We start from the raw sequence: 20,486 nt of genomic DNA, 5'->3' as shown, positions 1-20,486 counted from the left end.
GCAGCTGCGGTTTCTCGCTTCTCACTCCTGGCGCTTACCCCTCCTTCACAAAATCTTTTCACAGCGCCATTTTAAGGACACTTTTCAGTGTAAATTAATTCTTAACAATGACTATAAAGACAACATCTGTTCGTTTCACTATTTAGGATAGTTTACATACATTCAAGTATCCACACTTCGGAATAGACGGCGCTATTCACACTAAGGATAATATTCAATTGTCAGTAGAGTAACCTTACCCCACCCTTCTAACAAGTATAATTATGAACTCGCTTTGCTCTGAACCCACCGCGAAGTGAAAGTTCTAAGAGTTCCACTTGAACATAAAATACAATTCAAACTCGCACTTTTACACGGAAAATTCCCTAATTTCAAACACACATGAAATCCGTACAGGACTCTCACCTGTTTATAGATATCATGCACCGTTAGCAAAATAACGACGTTATCCGTACAGGGCTCTCACCTGTTTATAGATATGAAACATGTACCCGTACAGGACTCTAACCTGTTTATAGATAATCATGCACCGACGTTAATTTTACCCTTCACTCAAGCTCGGATATAACTAATACTCTCATCACAGTGAGTTTTATGGAAGGCGCTTTGTCCCTATTCTCATGCTGCTTTAATTTCTTAGAAAACCCTCACTTTACAAGATTCAGACCTAGCCCTAAAACTGTGCTGCTCGGCGACAACACTATGGTACACGGCGATACCTCTTGTGATACTCGGCGATATCACTACAAACAGAACAGATGGCTTGTGTGACTAATTTCTCGCCACACAATCTATACCGGTATAGCTTACAGATAGCACGAAAAACAAACTTAACATGTGTTAAAACATCGATCCTATTTCCATACCATAATGTAACCCCTAGCAACCAACATATTACCTTGGTTACCTCTTAGCAACCATCAATTTCTGCTACCAGAGAATTGATCCAGCGGGCTATAGAAAATATATCATAAACAACGCTACCCAACTTCATAACCTATAAACAAAATTCTAAACTAAATATGGACCCATTTATAAACCTGATATATTTTGGGCCTACTGAATCAGGTGGTCAGAATAAATCTATATACACATTATCTACAAACTATATACATATTTATACATTTGCAGAAAGAATATTGTCATTAGAATAAAACCCAACCATTTAAATGACCACCATAGGCGACGTGATCTAGCTAATAGTAACCTACACTTCTGAATAACCAAGACCAGCTTGTTTGTCAAAAGTAAGATTTTATTTACTAAATTATGGTATATAAGTTGAAAGTTTTATAAATGAAATTTATTAGCAATAATGCAAGCATGATTATAATGAAATATGAGAAAATTACTATTTAAGCAATTGAAACAATTTTAAAGAAAATATATAAAGTTTAGCATTTCTAAAACATAATTCCCTAACTAAGCTAAATAGATAGAAATTAAAGTAAAGTTCTTTGAGGATTCTTACGTGCTCCACGCAAAGTCCAGTAGCACATCACCCTCATCGGAAAGTCAGAAAGCAACAGCCAGCCCAACCCTAAGGGCATGACTTTTTATACCTTTCTACGCTAACTAAACTAGCAAAGGAAAGTTTTCAGAAATCCTCGACGTCCCATTGGCTGAGAGTGACAAGTGACATGTCACCCGTTTCTCAAAAAGTTCCATAAAATCATGTCTCATAAAGACCATTGTCTCTTCCACATGAAGCCAGAAGCTTCCTGCGTTTGCAACTATGTATTAAGTCATCCTCGCATCTTCCATAGACTTTCATTACACTTCCGCGGATGCCAAGTTAAGGACTGACAAAATGTTCACTTTCGACCTTGGCCATGTCCGACGGAATGATGTCAGCTCATCAGTTTTTGCTTTGTGAATGCAGCTTCAATAAACGTTTTAATTCAGAATGGGCGTCTCGTGACTTTCTGCAGAATTTTATGTCAGCTCTTTTTCTGCGGTTCAAATGACTAGGCCCAAAAGCAGGCAACTTATGTTTTCTAGTATAAAACAAACACAAGAAAAGTATTAATGTAAGAAATAAAGTAGATTCTGTATCCACCCCATGGTTTACTAATTAATTAACCCACCCGATTAATCAAAATGTTACCTAGCCATTGCAAACAAATAAAGCAGCGTTTATATTTACCAGTCTCCGTTTTTCCATGAGACCCATATGCACCTAGAATAGTAGAAATGACATCACACAGACAAAGAAAAGCAAAACAAGCACATGCTTCTTTTAAGTTTGCAGCAATTAGTAATGACAAAAACGAAAACAATAAATTATTTTATTATTTTGTACGAACAAAAAGATGCAACATTTATGCACGTTTATGAGCACACATGTTAGTCCCCCCACGTGTAAAGTTTAATCTAAGTTGTATTAGCACGACATATCACAAATCATTAATAATTTTATTCATATTATGGAAATGTGACTTTGCGAGTTTAAACAAAATTTAGTTTTCTATCTCGCTCCATCACTATCACCCGCAAGGGTATCCTGTACTATGGTGATCTGCCGTCCGGGATTTTCCTGGACTGTTCCGGTTTTAAGAGGACTGTCCCTGTGTCCCAACACTTTTCATATTTTTAGATAAATGTCTGGGTTTTTGGGACAAAGGTCAGGTAATTCTTTAAAGCAGATATACGCTCCATTCACAGGCGCATCTGAGATTGAACTGTTTTAACTTAAGAAATGTATCTGTTTCTGTTAGGCAGCACAGGAGGGGGACGGCTGCCTGCTCCCAGCAGAGACAAAGTGGGAAGCGGGAGCTCAGGTTTGAGGGGTCCTGCCATAGATCTATAGATGCAAGCACAAACACACACAGTTGCAAGCAGATACACACACATATATAAAAACACATACATTCATAAGCCTTGTGTGTGTGTGTGTGTGTGTGTATGTAGGTGCACAAGTTTACAAAACTATGCAAAAAACAGGACAGACCAGATATAAAAGTTACACTAAAGGCTTTAGTCCTACTTTTATATCTGACCTGTCCCGGTTTTTGCTTCTCAAACCTGGTCACCCAATCCTGTACCTCAGCAGTGTGTGTACCTAACCCTGTCTATGGTAGGCTGGTTAACCCCTTGGCCGCAGCGGTAATTCCGCCGCGGCGCTGGGGAGGAGGGGGGTAGCGCAGCGCCGCCATGCTCGTGATGGAACCACACCATCATGAGCCGTGGGCGAGCTGTGCTCATGACGGCGTGATTCCGTCACAACTCCACCCACTCACTAATTCGCCCGCACAGGCGGGGAATCAGTGCCACGTGGGCGGAGCCGCCGTAGCTTGACGGAACCATGCCGTCATGAGCACAAGCCACCCGTGGCTCATAACGGCATGGTTCTGTCATGAACAGGGAATGGGTTAATTGAAAAGCCAGGATTTCAGCTTCTTGCGGAATTCAGGAATAGAGGAGTAGGCTCTGATATGGAATTGGAGGTCTTCTACGCTTTAGAAGCAATATAAGAGACCGCCCTCCTGGTCTGGTTCTGTGTATGTGTGGGATGTGTCAGAGTAGGAGTCCTTCGGAACAGAGGTTTTCTAGGGTGGCTGGTGGAAATCAACCACCTAGAGATGCGACTAGGTGGTGCCTAAGTTGTGTAATGCACTGAATGTGTGTGTGTGTAAGGAGTTTGTCATATGCACACTTGTGTATTGGGAGCCAGTGGAGCTCCCTCAGTGATTGTCTGATGTTAGTTTTGTGTAGTAGGTTGAGGACGAGTCTGACTGGCAAGTTCTGGATCGTTTGTAGTCTTCTACTGAGTTGCATGGTGATCCCTTTGTAGGTTTTTTTTCGATAGTCCAAATTGTCTTTGACTAGGGCGTGAGTGACAGTTTTTCTAGTGTTGCTTGGGAGCCATCGGAAGACCTTCCTCAGCATCTTCAGGGTGTGGAATTGATGAGGTTGACTTATGCGGTCACGTTCAGTTTGCTGTTGATAATTATTCTGAAGTCCCTGGCATTGGTGCTGGGTGTGGGTCCAAGTCCACCTGCTGGAGTCCCATGGTGAGGTGTTCTTGTTGAGCTTGAGACAGTTGGCCTTCATCCAATTAGCGACTTCAGTCATGCAAGAGATGAACTTGTTTCTTGCATTGAGGGTCTTTTCCAAGACAGAGAGTATGAGTTCTGGGTCGTCCGCCTAGGAGAGGATGTTAATATTGTTTATGTGAATTATGTTGGCCAGAGGTATCGCATATGCAATGAACAGGGTGGCTTAAATTGATAAACCTTGTGGCTCTCCACCGTTGAGTTTGCTGGCTTCTGAGGAGTTAGGTACCAGGTGCCTGATGATGATGGTGTGTGAGACCATGTCAAATGCTGCAAAGAGGTCCAGTAGAATGAGGGCTGTTGTATCTCCTCCTTGAAGGATCATGCAGATGTTGTGTGTAGCGGCAATGAGTGCTGTTTCTGTACTGTGGTTGGAAACAGAGAAGAGAGAGGTTTATCAAAAATCAGGGAAATGTATTTCTCCATTGACTTTAGTTGAAGTGGAGAATTTTCTAAGAGAAATCTGAAATAAAGTCATTTTGTCTTGAAAAATCCAGGAGTCTCCAACCTGAATTAGGAATGATAGCAATTATGGCCGATTGCTATACTTTTAAAGGGAAGGTATACACACTTGTCAGTAGGTCTGTAATGGACAATTGGAGCACTTGTCAACGGTGCTACTATACCACACTTATTATGAACAACACCTACTGACACTTCTCGAGGTTGCTGTATTCATGGATATCCCAATTTTAACAGGTAAGTCTTGATTTGTAAAGCCAAGTGTGGTTTTATTTCAGATTTTCTTTGTTACAAAATCCTCCTCTTCTGTGCAAATTAATGAGTAAATTACTTTTCACTTCATTATATAAACTTCACTCATTCCTATTCCTAACTCTTGACATGCAGGTGTTTACAGTGCTACAAACACACTCAGTGGGTTGCAAACAACCAAAGAAATATTTATGGGGCAACTTTGTTAACTTCAAAGTCAACAAAGTATTGTTTTCATTTAGTGATGCCACCCTGCTTAGTTGGTTGCACGTTGTAAGAAATTGGGTTACTGGTTGAAGGAGGTGAAACCCTTCTCAAGCAGCAATCTCCATGCTTCCCAGAATGAAGTCACAAGCAAACCCTAAATGAACCTGTGCTAAACCCTCAGATTGCTTGGCACAGAGCAGCCAGGCTTAACTCGAAGGCAGTGTGTAAAGTATTTGCACAATACCTCCAACAGTAATACAGTGAAAACATACCACAAAAAAAGCCCACAACAGATTTAGAAAAAGAGTATTTTTTAATAAATAAAACAAGTCCAAAATGATAAAAGTCCAATTAGAACCAAAAATACAAAATTTGAAAGATTTCATAGAAAATAGAACCAAAACTGTGGATATCTGGTCGAGCCGGACTAGTACAAAGTCACAAGTTCAGGACGAACACAATGGAGCGTGAGCCGGCTACAAAGACCCAGTTAGACCTGCTGAACAGGATACCTTAAATCCTGGTTTACGAAGCTTGCAAGGATCTGCATCGAAGATGCGTCACACATCTGACCATGACTGCATTATCGAGCCAGGCAGCGAGATTGCCATCATACTCAAGGAATCCATCCATTGCATCCCCACAAATGACAGCATCCCCCCAGCCATGGAACACTTCAACGTCCAACTCTAAACCAGCAGTCTGTGTCATCTCCCTCTCCATAATCAGACACCAGACCCTTAGGTGTGGGCACTCTCTTCTCAGTGGGTACTGATGAAATGCTGCCACCATCTGTGCTAGACTCGGTCCTCCTGGCTTTCAAGTGCAGTTCTCTTAAGCACAGCTCCTGAGTTAATACCACCTTTCTCTCCTCCGAGGCCAATTTTTTTCTCCTCTAATGCTCACTTCTGATTCAGTTTGAGCTCAGCAAACTCCAATTTGTGCTTCTTTTCTTCCCTCCCGTTTTCCAGCTCCTCTGGAGACAGACCCTTGGAGGATACACTGCTGCCTGCTCTTTGGTGATCTAGCTCTCCTTGCTGGCTTGCCCCTCGCCCCACAGGTAGTCCCTGATTCTCCTCCTCAGAAAAAATCTCATCCCTCTCTCTTGGGGACACAGCTGCTGCATCCCTAGCTTCTATCTAGGGCTTCAGCGCTTTGCGAAGCTCTTCCTTTTTCATCAGGCCTTTAAAAGAACATGTAAATCCTTTGTAAATTTGTTTGAGTGATTTCACTATGTCGGTCTCTAAACCTTCCAGCTCAAACTCGAGTCCTACAGATGTAACGACTGCCTCTCTAGACTGAGGAATGATTTTTGAGAGAATTCACAAAAAAAGCCAATCAGAAATAAATTACTTGGTTTTGAGCTCTATGTGGATAGTGGTGTACAGCAAATTACTGCCAGGTGTTGCACAACAGAAGTCCTATCCTCACTGCTGATCACCAATGTTAGAAATCAGGCCTCTGGTTGGCCGAGGTATGCACCCTGTCCAAGTGGGGACTGCAATTTTAGTCAGGGTAAGTTGGTCACACACTTAAATTAGCCTGTGCTTACCGTCTGGTAGCTTGGCACAGAGCAGTAAGGCTTAACATAAGAGGCAATGTGTAAAGCAGTTGTGCATACGTGGATACTGTAACACAGTGAAAACACCCCAGAAATGACTCCACAATGAGATATGGAAATAGTATCTCTTGTTTTTCAAAACAAGATAAGAACTGTAAGTATCCAATGAAATCATTTTAATTTACAAATAAGAATGTACAATGCTGAAAGAGTCCTTGCCCTTTAAGTAGGATCTTTATGGTTACGCTGGGGAAATTACAGCGATTCATACCGTGGATCGGGAACAGACCTTCTCTCGGGGTCAGCGCAAAGCAATGTTTCCAAAGTTATTACAGTTAAGATGCAAGATCAAGTTTGCTTTGTTCGCCCTAAGTTGGCAGGGTATGCCCAGACGTGCGTCCCTTTCTCACTTTGCAACTGGATTCAAGCTAGCCTGGCTGATGAAGTGTGTTACCCAGAAACTGGTTCCACGATGCTTGTTTCCGGTTCAGGGAAGACCTGGCTTGGCAGTTCGGGCTGGACTGTTCCCATGAGACACAGGGTCAACATTGATTTGCATAAAGCTGGGTCTGAACTGAGGTGGCGAAGCGAGCTAAAGAATGATGATGGATTCAACCCAGATCTGTGACTGGGGTGAGTGTCTGAAAAGTTACAGCACTCCGCCCATCATCTCCCTGTGTTGGCTTTGTTCGTCCTAAGTTGGCAGGGTATGCCCAGACATGGGTCCTTTGCTCACTTTGCCACTGGATTCAAGCTAGCCTGGCTGATAAAGGGAGTTACCCAGAAACCGGTCCCAGGATGGTTGTTTCCGGTTCAGGGAAGACCTGGCTTGGCAGTTCAGGCGGGGCTGTTCCCATGAGGCACAGGGTCAATACTGATTTGCATAAAGCTGGGTTTGAACTGAGGTGGCGAAATGAGCTAAAGAATGATGATAGATTCAACCCAGATCTGTGACTGGGGGTGAGTGTCTGAAAAGTATCAGCGCTCCGTCCATCATCTCCTTGTGTTTGCTTTGTTCGCCCTAAGTTGGCAGGGTAGGCCCAGACGTGAGTCCCTTGCTCACTTTACCACCGGATTCAAGCTAGCCTGGCTGATGAAGTGTGTTACTCAGAAACCTTACCCAGGATGCTTGTTTCCGGTTCAGGGAAGACATGGCTTGGCAGTTCGGGCTGGACTGTTCCCATGAGGCTCAGGGTCAAAACTGATTTGCAAAAAGCTGGGTCTGAACTGAGGTGGCGAAGTGAGCTAAATAATGATGATGGATTCAACCCAGATCTGTGACTGGGCGGTTAGTGTCTGAAAAGTTTTCAGCGCTCCGTCCATCATCTCCTTGTGTTTGGACTGATCCTCCCACTCATTTGGGGCCGCCTGTGAGTGCTGGTGAGCGGCAGGAACCTCGTAAGTCTCAGAGCTCACAGTACCTTTCTCAAGGTATTGCAGTGGTGCCATCCGCCTCGGAATCAAGACCCGCGTTGCTTGAGTCTCCCCTTGCTGGATACAGTGTGGTGAGTGGAGTCACAGAAGGCAGGCGCCCGTCTTTCCTTGATGCGTGCAGAGTGTGCTTGGTTGTGCTTGACTGCCTTTATGCGCTGCAGCTTTGGCGAAGTTGACAAACATGATAGTCTGCGTTCGAGCAGGCAGTCACGGGGGTTCTTGATCGGTGCAATGCAATGATGTATGTGGATGCCCAAAAGGCCTATGACTGGTTGAGGGCAAATCGGGCAGAGTCAGACTCCAGATTAGCAGAGCCTAGCAGCGGTCGTTTGTGTGAATGAAATCTTTGATGGCTCTGAGATTCCCTGAACAGGGAGCAAGCCAACAAGCCCTTGAGGCTACTTAGGTTTCAAAAGGTTGTAGAGAACCGGTCCAGTCCTTCTCACCGCCCAGGTCAGAGGCAGCAGGCCAACACAGCAAAGCAGGTAGCAAAATGGCAGTCCCTCCTGTGCCCAGCATTCAGCAGGCCAACACAGCAAAGCAATTAGCAAAGGCACAGTCTCTCCTGTAGCACAGCTCCTCTTCTTGGCAGCGTTTCCTTAGGACCCCACAGTAAGGTAGTGAGAGGGGATCATAGACCTAATACTTATACCCAAACTTTTTCCTTGAAGTGGAGGTGACTACAAAGCAAAGCCTTTGTGGTGCACAAGTCTTCTTTCAGTCCAGCTCTGTCTGCTAGCCCATCTGCAAGGAGGTAAATCACTGTATGTGTGAGACCAGGCCACTACCTATTCAGGTGTAGGTGTCAGCTCCTCCACTCCCTCATGTCCAGGAAGACCCATCAATATGTAGATGCAGCTGAGTGTCCTGTACTTGTGGCTGTCTAGAGGAAATGCACAACGTGTAGCTGTTACACCACTCCAGACATGTATTGGAGGCAGGCTATAAGGCACACAAGAGAGGTGAGAGCAAAGCAATGTCCACTTTGCAAAAGTGGCATTTCTAGATTAGAAATAACAGATACAGCTTTACCACTAAAGAGGATTTGTCATAACCAATACAATGGTATAAAACAGAGCGCAGCTACTCCCCTACAATCAGGAATTACACTTAAAAAGGGTATTTAAGGAATTACCAATGTTTACCTATGGGAGGAGCAGCCCTCGCAGTAGTGAAAACGAAACTTGGGTGGTTGTCACTACAAGGACATGTAAAACAAAACGGTACATGTCCTGCCCTTAGGGCTACCTATGCCATACCTTAGGGGTGACTGATGTGTAATAAAAGGGCAGTTTAAGACTTGGCAAGCATTCGGAAATGCCAAGTCGAGGTGGCAGTAAATTGCGCCCACAGGTCCTGCAGTGGCAGGCATGAGTCAGGTTTGAAAGGCTATGGCCATGGGTGGCACAATCAGTGCTGCAGGTCCAGTAGTACCATTTGGTTTACAGGCCCTGGGTATAATGTATACCACTTTACTAGGGACTTATAAGTGAACCAAATATACCAATCTTGGATAAACTAATTGTCATCACAGTTTACTTAAGAGCACATGCACTTTAGCGCTGGTCACCAGTGGTAAAGTTCTGGGAATCCTAAAGCGAGCAAAAATTAAGTTAAAATCAGAGGAGGAGGAAGGCAGAAGGCTTGAGGTAACCCCGAAAAAAGGGACATTTCCAACAGTTTACATTAAAAAAGTGTTTATATTTATGAAACAGTACTTCCATCTATTACATTTTGGGAACGCAGGAAGAAACTGGGAAGACAGAGGGCCTGTTTCACAAAATCTACTACTGGATGCAATTCATAATCCTACAGCCAGAGATCTCCACTTCCACCTCTTCTATCTCCATCTAGGCCATGGGTACTCACAAACCTTTTTGCCGGTACCAAAAGCTTTGGTCTGTGGTATGAGGGGGGGGGGGAGTATGGGCTTCTTCCAAAACCTTTACAACTTTTCACCAGTGGATGGTGGAGTATGTCATTCATACAATATCTCATGCAAGATATGTCAGTTCAATATTTGTGAATGAATGCACTCTGCCCTTTTGGTGTTGTGTCGCCCTTGACACTCCTGGTATGTCCCCTAGTGGATTACACCATTTTAAATCCTTTGTTCACAAATACAATTCAGTTGAAACTATGGTTTTAAACCAATTCTTTTTTATTATCAAATTTTAATTCTTCATGTTGAATTAACTGCTTCTTATGAATTCTTAAATCAAATACGATACTATTAAATACCAATATGTTAAAACTAAATTTTTATATATGATACCCATTGCATTTCGGACCAAAGGTCCTTCATCAGGAGATAATATTCCGTATTTCTCGAGTTATCACAACTCGTGATTGCTTGTATTCCAATTTCTCTCTTAAATGACAGAGGTCAATTTTTTAAGAAGGGCTTTTTACCCACCTTGCCCCCAAAGTATCAATAAATGTTCAAATTCTCCAATAAATTAAATCACTGGGATGAACAGGCTTGGTCGTAATTATGTTGCCTTTCGTTTCGGGCATGATCCAACACACAGGGAACGCCCTGCGTGTGTTTTGAAGAATTGCTAACAATCAGTTAGTTGAATTTTAAGATTTAAAATTCAACTAAACCGAGTATTGGTTTCAAACCATAGTTTCAACAGAAATGTATTTGTGAACAAAGGATTTAAAATGGTGTAACCTACCAGGGAACTTAACAGGAGTGCAATGGGAAACACAATTCCAGAAGGGCAGAGTGCATTAATTCGATAGATGCTAAACACCCTGGATCAGAGGGCGGTGCTGAGATTTTGGGGACTCTCTAAATAACTGTGTAGTGCACTTAATTAACACACATTTAGCTCAATGTTTTCAGATACATTTTCCATAAACCGTTGTCTTTATCTCACATCATAAAAATCGTTTTCTATGACCTCTCGTGTTGCATTCCCGGTCAGAAGTAAAATTGTTTTATTCTTTTTTCAATGTTTCAAACGTTGAGGCATTTCCACATCTAAATTGTTACATCTTGACTTTAAAATGCTAATTTGCTTTATTAGGAGAGATTCAGGTCTTTTCAGTTTCAGCAAACTGAGCATAGAAATTTCAGTGAACCGCTCTTACCTTCATGCTTTTCACTATTCTGTTTTCCTATTGGATATTCTGAAGCCAATGCTTCCCAACCTTTTGAGCACCACAACCCAATAATTAGAACAACAAACTTTAGCAACTCACCTACTTTAAATGGACATAAGGCGGAGCCATTTTTAGAATGTAACTATAGCATTGTGTGATAGCGCATTGTCATTTACAGACAGCATATTTTCCATTCAAATGGCCTCAAAATACAGTTTTTTGCTAACCCTATATAGCACACAAATAATAATGTGCGGAAATTGAGTTTCTGTGAATGTTTATCATTGGTGCCTCACCTAGTACAGTGTCTTGATTTGTTTTGATCGTTCTAAAATTTGTTTCCAGCACACTCCAAGATTACAAAACATTGTGCTTTATTTTTGTTTTCCTAATTGCTGAATGCATACAGTTCATTTACAAGTATTTACATTTTGTTGTGTTACGAAAAAACATCCTACAGCCTTACCTTTCAAACTCCCTGTACTCCAGCAAGATTGTCACATAATTCACTTAAAAAACCTCTCTCACTTTGCTGTCAGAGAAAAAAAAGTGAACACCAATCCTTCAAGTATAATCTTAATGTGTCTAAGGCATAGCATGACATTTGATCTCTGTCTTTCAAGCACCAGCAAACGTGACAAGATGAACACAGAAGTTCAAGGCATCTTTATTTATTGCTTTGACTATCCCGACCTATCAAAAATCGGATCACGCCCCATCCATGGGTCAGGAGCCACAATTTGGGAAACCCTAACATAATCATTATTCTTAACGGCTTAACGATGTTCCATTATACCCTTCTTCAATTAGAACTTATTACTTTCTTTGTAAAAGCTAGTTGACAGTGTACACCACATATTCTTTATCATATGAAATCTTATTTTTAATTGTGTATATTTCGAATTTCCATGTTATGCTCTGTCGGGGAACATCCCATGTTTACTTGAATTGTACAGATAGTTCATTTTTATTATTATTGTTATTTTTGTTTGTTTAAATGATGTTAAGCATTAAACTTGTTTTATTCATTAGTGACCTCTGAAAAATGGTATTTAAATTGCACACTAGTGTAGCAAAACTGCATGTGACATTCATCCACTTTTTTTTAATTCCAAAAAATATTTGAGTACATTTTATATTGAAAGCAGTCACAAATCTTGCTTTCATTATTCTGTGTGTATTTGCATATATTAAAAGAGCATTATAAATAGACACAAAGTGTTAAAACTATATGTTTTTGTATTTGAATCACTGTCAGTAATGCAGGCTGATCTTACCACCACTCTATTTCTTTAGAGTTCCCATTCTAATAGTAAAGGCTTAACATATATGAATCTCATTTACAATTTAGAACATCATATACATGTGGATGTCATGTAAATGTGATTTATAAAGTGCAAACTCATGCCCGAGGACCTCTTGGCCCTATCGAAGTCTGATTTTGGCTGCAGCAATATCCTTGTCGCATCAAGAAAGTGCACAAATACCTTCTACTCCTGTGTGAAGAGCCAGGTCTTTAAGGCTTTTTTGAAGGTAAGTAGAAAGGGGCCAGCTTTTAGTGTCAATGGGAGACTGTTCCAAAGCACTGCAGTGGTCTCAAAAAAAGCTCTTTTTACCCCAAGTAGCCCTCCTAAATGAGGGGACAATCTGGTTCCAAGCAGAGCCTGAACGAAGCGTCCTTGCTGGGACGTACCATTTAAGTTTCTTCTTAAAATGGTCTGGCCCGAGTCTGTGCAGTGATTTATAGGCCAGACAAAGAGCCTTGAATCTACAGCGTTGCTTGACTGGCAACCAGTGTAACTTCTTGATGGCTACTCTAGCCAAATCGTATTTGGGATTTTTAAAAAGGAAATGAGCAGCAGTGTTTTGCAATGGATGAATACCTTGCCGGAAGTACACACTGTAAATTGTAAGCCAAAGGTTTTCTGTGCATTTTGTCTGTTTGTCCTGTGGATAACATAAACATGAAAACTTGTTGTCTTGACCACAAATAACATGTCTTGGATGCTTGTAAAACAATGTATTGACTACGCTACTTCTTAAAAAGTGGTGTTTTAAAGGGGCCATCCTTGTTTTTCATGGTATATCATCAGGACCTACGAATGGGTTGCTTAACTAGAAGAACAGAGCAGTTATAGAAACCCTACTTGGTGTCTTTGAGTCTCTTTGAACAACTTCTGATCTTTATCCTTTTGATTATATTTAGATTCAGTGTCTTTCATTTTCCATCGAAACCTATTTTGCTCAAAGGGGTCCAAAAGCTATTTTACAGGGCTGACAAATAGCTGTCTGAGAGAACTGATGTTTCAGTTAAACACATGGAGTGAAAACATTGCTCATTGTTTCGTGGCAGGTTTTCTGATGTGTATGGATTCTTGTAAGGCTAAGAGCTATTTCTAGAGAGATGGGGTCTCAGTTTGTTTTAATCGGTCTGCTAATATGTGCTGTTGATCTTATGAGGTTTAAAAATAAAAAAAAACTGCAGATTTAATGTTTGTGATACCTGTGCTGTTTATGCAGTTGATTGTAGTTTCATCCCTTTGGGTATAAATCAATCAATCAGAATTTTCTAAAGTGCTGCAAATCACCTGTGAGGGTCTCGAGGAGCTGCAGTCACTAACTGCTTCAAGCTCAGCAGTTCAACCGAACAGCCACGTCTTGAAACCTTCCCTGAATTGCCAGAGCGATGAAGCGGTCCTGAGGGGCAGGGGAAGATCTTTCTAAGCTTTGGCCACCAGGTGTGAGAAGGAGCGTTCTCCGCTGCTAAAGAAAAAGAAATATGTGGATTAGGAATAGGATGAAGAATAGAATACGTGAAGTGTAGAAGGGAAGGAGAAGAGAGGAGAAGCAGGGGGTGATAGGACGTAGGCTACAGAAAGGTAGGGTGGGGATGTAAGAGGCTGACACAAGAATGGGAAGAGAGTTGGAGGAGCTTCGCGCGCATCCGAGATGGCCGCGTGAGCACAGGGCTCCCGGAGACCCTCGCTGCCACCCGCATTAATCCTGGATAATATCCTGATCAGATGGAAGATCATTGAAGACACAGCCCGGCTGAGGTGCTAGCAGGTTGCTGGATCGAAATCGGACGTAGGGTCCCCTAGCTACGCCATCCTGAAGTTTGTGGCCTTCTCCGTGGAACCGCCTGGGCCTTGAGTGGTGGCTTTACCCAGGTCGTAATTCAACAACAACGGCTGGCAGGGTTCAGCTCCCAGCCTCACTTCACTTTCGGTTTCGTTTCTCCTGCGCACCGTCTTCCCTCTGCTGGGTGACGGCTGACCTGGGCTGGCTCCTATGCCAGTTTATTGGGAGTGAAGCTAGTGAAAGTTTGGCTGTGGACTCAAATTGACTCAACTCTGCCTCTGGTATTGGTTTGGGTGAACTCTAAGGAATCATTTGGACTAGATCTTCGGGGCGCCCGACTCGCCATGACGGGGAAGCCCGAGGGTGAAAAGCGGAAAGTCAAGACCACCATCCGGGGAGGCTCAACCCAAACGAATGTCATGAACCGCTACACACTTACTAAAGGATCCCCCGGTGCCACACCTAAGACCCGGGAGGAGGCTGTTGATGATCCTGCCGCACCGGTGGTCCTGACGCTACAAGACGTGATGGGCGCCATCGCCGGTATCAAGTCCTCTATCGGCCAACAGTATGAAGCCCTGGCTTTGAAGCTAGACACGGTGGCCATTGATGTTAACCTCATTCGAACGGACTTGGCCAAGACGAACGAGAGGGTGAAGTCCCTTGATTTAAAAACAGCCAGCCTCACAACGGATGTGTCCGACCTGCAAACAGAAGTGCGCAATCTTCGTACTGCCAATGAGTTCTTTGCTCGTCGCTTGGAGGATTTTGAGGGCCGTGCAAGGCGCAACAACATGCGTATTATTGGGGTACCGGAGGATTCTAGCTCTCTCTCCACTGATCTTCGACTGGAGGACCTTATCCTCAATCATCTTGCACCCAAGGGCCTGAGCAAATTCTTTGCTATTGAACGCGCACATAGGGTCTCGGGGGGGACAGGCGAAGCCCGGTTTCCCCCCCCCGTCCGATTATCGCACGGATCTTCAATTTCCGAGATCGCGACGCTATTTTGCAGGTGGCACGGACAAGCGGCCCGACACAGTTCGAGAACGCTGCTGTGAACTTTTATCCGGACTTCTCTCAATCGGTCCAGAAGCAACGAATGGGATTTCAAGGTGTAAAGCGGAGGCTTAGAGACATGGAATTGAAATATACGATGTTGTCCCGGCCCGACTTCGTGTTGAATATGACAATCGAACATTCTTCTTTGTTCGGCCTGAGGAAGCGAGTGAATGGTTGGACACTTTACCGACTCGCCATGCTGGCCGGGACCATGCTGGTGGCGCTGAAGGGGGCCTAATGGGCCAAGGATAACAAACTTCTCACCGTGAATGGCTGTGGCTCACTGGCTTCATTGATCATTCCATTCGTATATTGGGAGGTAGCGGGATGGACGAGACCCTTCCTCCTCTGGGGTTCCTTTCTGTAGATTAGTTGTTTGTTTGTAATTGTTAGGGCGACAGGCACACTGCAAATTGGGGTGGCTTCTGAGTCTGTGCAGGGGTGCAGGGTGGGGGGAAGTTGTGTTGGGAATATTGGAGGGAGGGAGGGAGGGAACTGTATTGGGGTTATTCGTTTCTTCTTTTTCAAGGCAAAGAACTTTCATTCTTTTTGACTTTGGTGTTGTGCTCGTTTTGAGATGGGAGTCCATTGTGATTCTAGATGGGGGGTAGGGGGTTGGGGGTACTGTGCTGGAATGTGAATGGGTTGGGTGACCGAATAAAGAGAGAGGTCGTTTTGCAACTTTTGCGGCGCCTCTCGCCTGATGTTGTTTTGCTCCAAGAGACGCACCTGATTGGAAATACTTGTTACGCTCTTAATAGACGGAGTTATCGTCTCGTTGCCCATTCTGGATTTACATCTAGTTCTAGAGGGGTGGGTATATTGCTTAGGAATTCCCTCCCCTTCGAAGTTGATGATGTGGTCCTCGATGCCAGGGGTCGATATGTTGCACTAGTTGGACGGTGGGAGGGGAAAACAGTTTAGTTGTTGTCGGTGTATGTTCCTCCTGGCCTACAATCCACGACATTTACTGACTTGGGGCGAATGGTACTAGGTCTCCCAGAGGGTGTTTTGATATTGGGTGGTGATTTTAACTCCGTCGTTTCAGGTAGAGCGGATCGCTATCCGCCCAGAGACCTTCCTAATGCGCAATCCTGGTTGGGTGACCTTCTGGACACATTGGGGCTGGTAGATTGTTGGAGGCTAATGTATCCAGGGCAGAATCAATTTACCTTCCACTCGGGAGCGCATGGTAGTCTTTCCAGATTGGACTATCTTTTGATACCGGCTGCCCTGTCCTCTTCGATTGGAGAGATCAGACACCTGGCTCGGGGCATATCAGACCATTCCCCTATCTGGTTTCATTTTAATCTTACCACAGGCGCTGAGGGAAGGACGGCCCCGATCAACCCCTGGTATCTGCTTAACCCCAAAACCCGCACTGAATTGATTAAATCATTTGATCTGTATTTTGCTGAAAACGTGGGTTCTGTGTCCTCACCGGTCTCACTGTGGGAAGCCTTCAAGACTGTTATCAGGGGTCAGGCATTGTCTTTGGGTGTGCCAAGAAATGTAAGAATGAGGCAATTGTTCATCTCGAGACAGAAATTACAGACTTGGAGACTGCATTGGAGCGAGATGTGACTCGAGAGACATTGCATAATCTCCACCTTAAACAATTAGAATATAAAACTTTGGTTACTGACGCGGCCAAGATGATGAGTAGGGAACAGCAGGGACGATTGTATGATGTGGGCGATAAAGCAGGAAAATTGATTGCCTGGCTGGACAGAAAGAAGAGAGCGAGTCGTGTGGTTCCTGTGATTGAGAAGTTGGATGGTAGGCGTGTAACGGACCCTGTTGAAATCGTCGAATGCTTTGCTGATTACTTCTGGGCGGTGTATACCTCTGTGTCTGACAGGCCCGAAGAGGATTCTCAATTGTTGCTTAAAGACATAGCATTGCCGAGTTTATCAGAATCAGATCGGGATTGTCTGGATGCCGCGCCCTCGGTGGATGAGGTTGCTCTCGCGCTTCGTTCCATTTGTTCTGGCAAGGCTCTGGGTCCCAATGGTCTTCCTATCGAATTGTATAAATTGCGACCTGATATCCTAGCTCCTTATCTCCGTGATATGTTTTTGGCTGCGCGAGAAAACGGCTCCCTCCCTAGGGATCAGCATCTTGCGACTATTGTGGTGATCCACAAGGAGGGCAAGCCGCCGGATCGCTGTTCGTCCTATAGGCCCATTTCATTTTTAAACGCGGAGCCTAAGATTCTCGCCAAGCTACTCGCTAATCGTCTGATTACAGTGATCAGCGACTTGATCCATCCGGATCAGTCGGGTTTCATCCCTCACTGTAACACGGCTTTAAACTTACGACGTTTGCATGGTGTTCTCGCGAGGGCCCCGACGTTGTGTGAACCGGCCATCTTGGCGTCCTTGGACGCCACGATGGCCTTTGACACAATTGAATGGTCGTATCTTTGGGCCGTGCTCGCCAAGTTTGGTTTTGGTGCTGGCTTTATTGGATGGGTCAAACTCCTGTATGCAATGCCACTGGCACAGGTTGTGGTTAACGGTCGTGTCTCCATGCCTTTTGCTCTCGGAAGGGGCACGCGGCAGGGTTGTCCATTGTCCCCGCTTCTCTTTGCTCTTGTGTTGGAACCGCTCGCCGCTTGGCTACGTTGGGAACCTTCACTGAAGGGCATACGTTGGAACCCGGAATTTGAAGACCGAATCTCCCTATATGCGGACGATATTTTATTGTACCTCACATCTCCCCAAAAATCTCTTAACGTATTGTTTGACGTGCTTAACTCCTTCGGGAGGAATTCGGGCCTCGTCATCAATTGGTCAAAATCCTATATCTACGTGCTCGCAGGTGATGTCCCTCGTTTACCGCGGGGCTGACCCATCCAGTTATCACAGTCTGGTTTTAAATACTTGGGGGTGTTTATCTCACTGGATCCGGAGGTTCGCTATGAACGTAATATACTCCCCCCCTCCAAAGGTTACGCTTGGATGTAGTGCGCTGGCGTGGGTTACCGTTGTCTCCCCTAGGGCGAGCGGCCCTTTTTAAAATGATGTCCTTGCCGCGATTTCTATATGCCCTTCAGAATAGTTTTGACGTGATCCCGACGAAATATTTTCGGGAGGTGGAATCGTTGCAGAGACAATTGATATGGGACGGACGTTCGCGCATCGCTCTTCCAAAATTAACACTTCCCTGGTATGATGGCGGCATAGCACTTCCGGATATTCGTAGGTATTATTGGGCTTCCCAACTGGCTGCCATCAACCATGGGATGTATGGTCCGGCGCTGAATCCGGCCTTTGAGATGGATAGATTGCTACTCCCGGGTGGAGACTATTATAGGGCGCTTTACTCGGGGTCCTCCCGTTCGCAACTCTCGGGACCTACCGCTATAGCCGTGCGGGTATGGCATAGCGTGACGGCGGCTATGGGCTGGAGTGACAGATTGACGGGCGCTACTCCGCTTTATGCTTCCGCAAGATTGGGCTGTCTATGGAAGACGAAGGGATTTGATAAGTGGGACACGATTGGTATTAGTAAAGTGCGTGATCTCTGGGTTAAAGGAGGGGTGAAGACCTTTTCGGATTTACAAGCGGAATATAAGTTGAGTGATAGGGACATTTTTCGTTATTTTCAAGTGCGTCATGCTTTGAATTCAGTGTTTCCTGTAGGTAGTGATGTTCGGGAATCCTCCCTCCTCGAAGATCGTATATTAGATGGTTATGTGCCGGATAGTACTATCTCACTGTTCTACAAAAAGATGATTAATGACCATTCGAGTTTGCTGGATCGCCTTCGTGAAACCTGGATTGCGGATGGTATTGAACTAGATGATGAGGACTGGCAATCCGCGATCTCCTCTCCCAGGAGGGTTGCGATTCCGGCCCGCCTCCGTCTGGTCCAACTTAAGATTCTCCACAGAATCTACGTCACCGGTCCCCGCCTGATCCACATGGGTTATTCCACGGATGGCTTGTGTAGGCGTGGTTGTGGTCTCCTTGGCACTTATCTCCATATATTATGGGAGTGCCCTGAGGTGGTGCGTTTTTGGCATCGTATACATGATGTGATGAGTGAGGTAACGGGTGTTGTGATGGGGCCAGAAACCCGGCAATGTTTGTTGAATGTATGGGGTCCGAATGATTATGACGTGTCGCAGCTTCGGTGGGTGACTCTTGCTAATATGGTTGCCAAACGGGATATTGCACAATTGTGGGGGTCCCCGAAGCCGCCTACATTGTCTGCTTGGAGAGAGAATCTGGACTGGTGCATGTTCAGAGAAAAGACAGTGTATATAGCGAGAGGCAGGCCCAGGAAATGGGGAAAGATTTGGAACCAGTGGAACTCATACCGGGGTGATATTTGTGCGCCCCCGCTTGCGGACATTCCTAGTCCTTCTCAATCGCCCTGACCTGTACTCCTTCTAGCTGTGGTACATTGTGCTGTTTATATGCAGTTTTGCCTTCGACCCGCCCCCTACCTGCATTCGAAGAATTTCTCTCCTGTTGTCCTGTGTCTCCCGTCTTCCTAGGGCACAATTTTACCTGATGTACGATCATTACATTGCCTTGAATGTTCGTTGATGTTTCTTTGTTCTGTTTCATGTAATAATAAAAAGTTACAACAAAAAAAAAAGAATGGGAAGAGAAAGCATATTGTGCTAAAGAACAATCATTGGGATTTAAGTAAAAGTTGTATCATAAACTGGAATGTATGGTTTGTAAATACACCCTCATTTAAACAAGTCCTCCATTTGTAAAGCTTGGCTATCAACACTGTCCAGGCTAAGATTCTAGGAATGCATCAGGTGTTATCTGATGGAAATGCCTTTGAGAAAAACCTTCATGAGCATTTCATTGAGCTCTGTTGGAAAATGTACATTATCTTCAGAGCTCACCATGGCATAAAACTTGTATAAATACAACTTTGTTCTGCATTATTTGTTATGTACAAACTCCTTGTAGTTGTTATTGTCTCCGTGGGGTAATTTTGTGATGTTTATTTCACCCTCTAGCCATGTATTTGCCTGTGTGGATGCGATCGCTAAGCCAACATCTTGGCTGCTCACTGGCCAGCAAACGTTTTTTTTCGGGTTTGGCATCAGGTGAAGAATGGAAACATATTGCCACCACGAATCCACCAGAGCCAAAAAGTAGGAAGAAGAAGAGTCAAAAAGTTTCAGCACTTGAAAGCCAGAATTCGTCATGGGAAGAGAGGTAAGAGCGTCCTTATTATATGTTAAAAGACCACATATAGTGGAAATATTTCTTTTAAAAAAATAATGA

At 44.2% G+C, this 20,486-nt stretch overlaps 1 protein-coding gene across 2 annotated transcripts in view; it reads left to right on the top strand.

Annotated features, from left to right (window-relative positions):
- The window catches only part of TRMT2B (tRNA methyltransferase 2B), a 191,308-nt gene that overhangs the window by 11,721 nt on the left and 159,101 nt on the right, over nucleotides 1–20,486 (top strand). For both annotated transcript variants that reach the window (XM_078688409.1, XM_078688411.1), the window contains exon 2: nucleotides 20,216–20,417. In XM_078688409.1, coding sequence (XP_078544535.1) covers nucleotides 20,216–20,417 — 202 coding nt within the window. The remainder of the gene's footprint in view (nucleotides 1–20,215; nucleotides 20,418–20,486) is intronic.

This window comes from Lissotriton helveticus, chromosome 4_1 (genome assembly GCF_964261635.1).
Source record: "Lissotriton helveticus chromosome 4_1, aLisHel1.1, whole genome shotgun sequence".
NCBI classification, from domain to species: domain Eukaryota; kingdom Metazoa; phylum Chordata; class Amphibia; order Caudata; family Salamandridae; genus Lissotriton; species Lissotriton helveticus.
The sequence above is the reverse complement of the archived record's forward strand: the minus strand, read 5'-3'. Positions and strand labels throughout refer to the sequence as shown.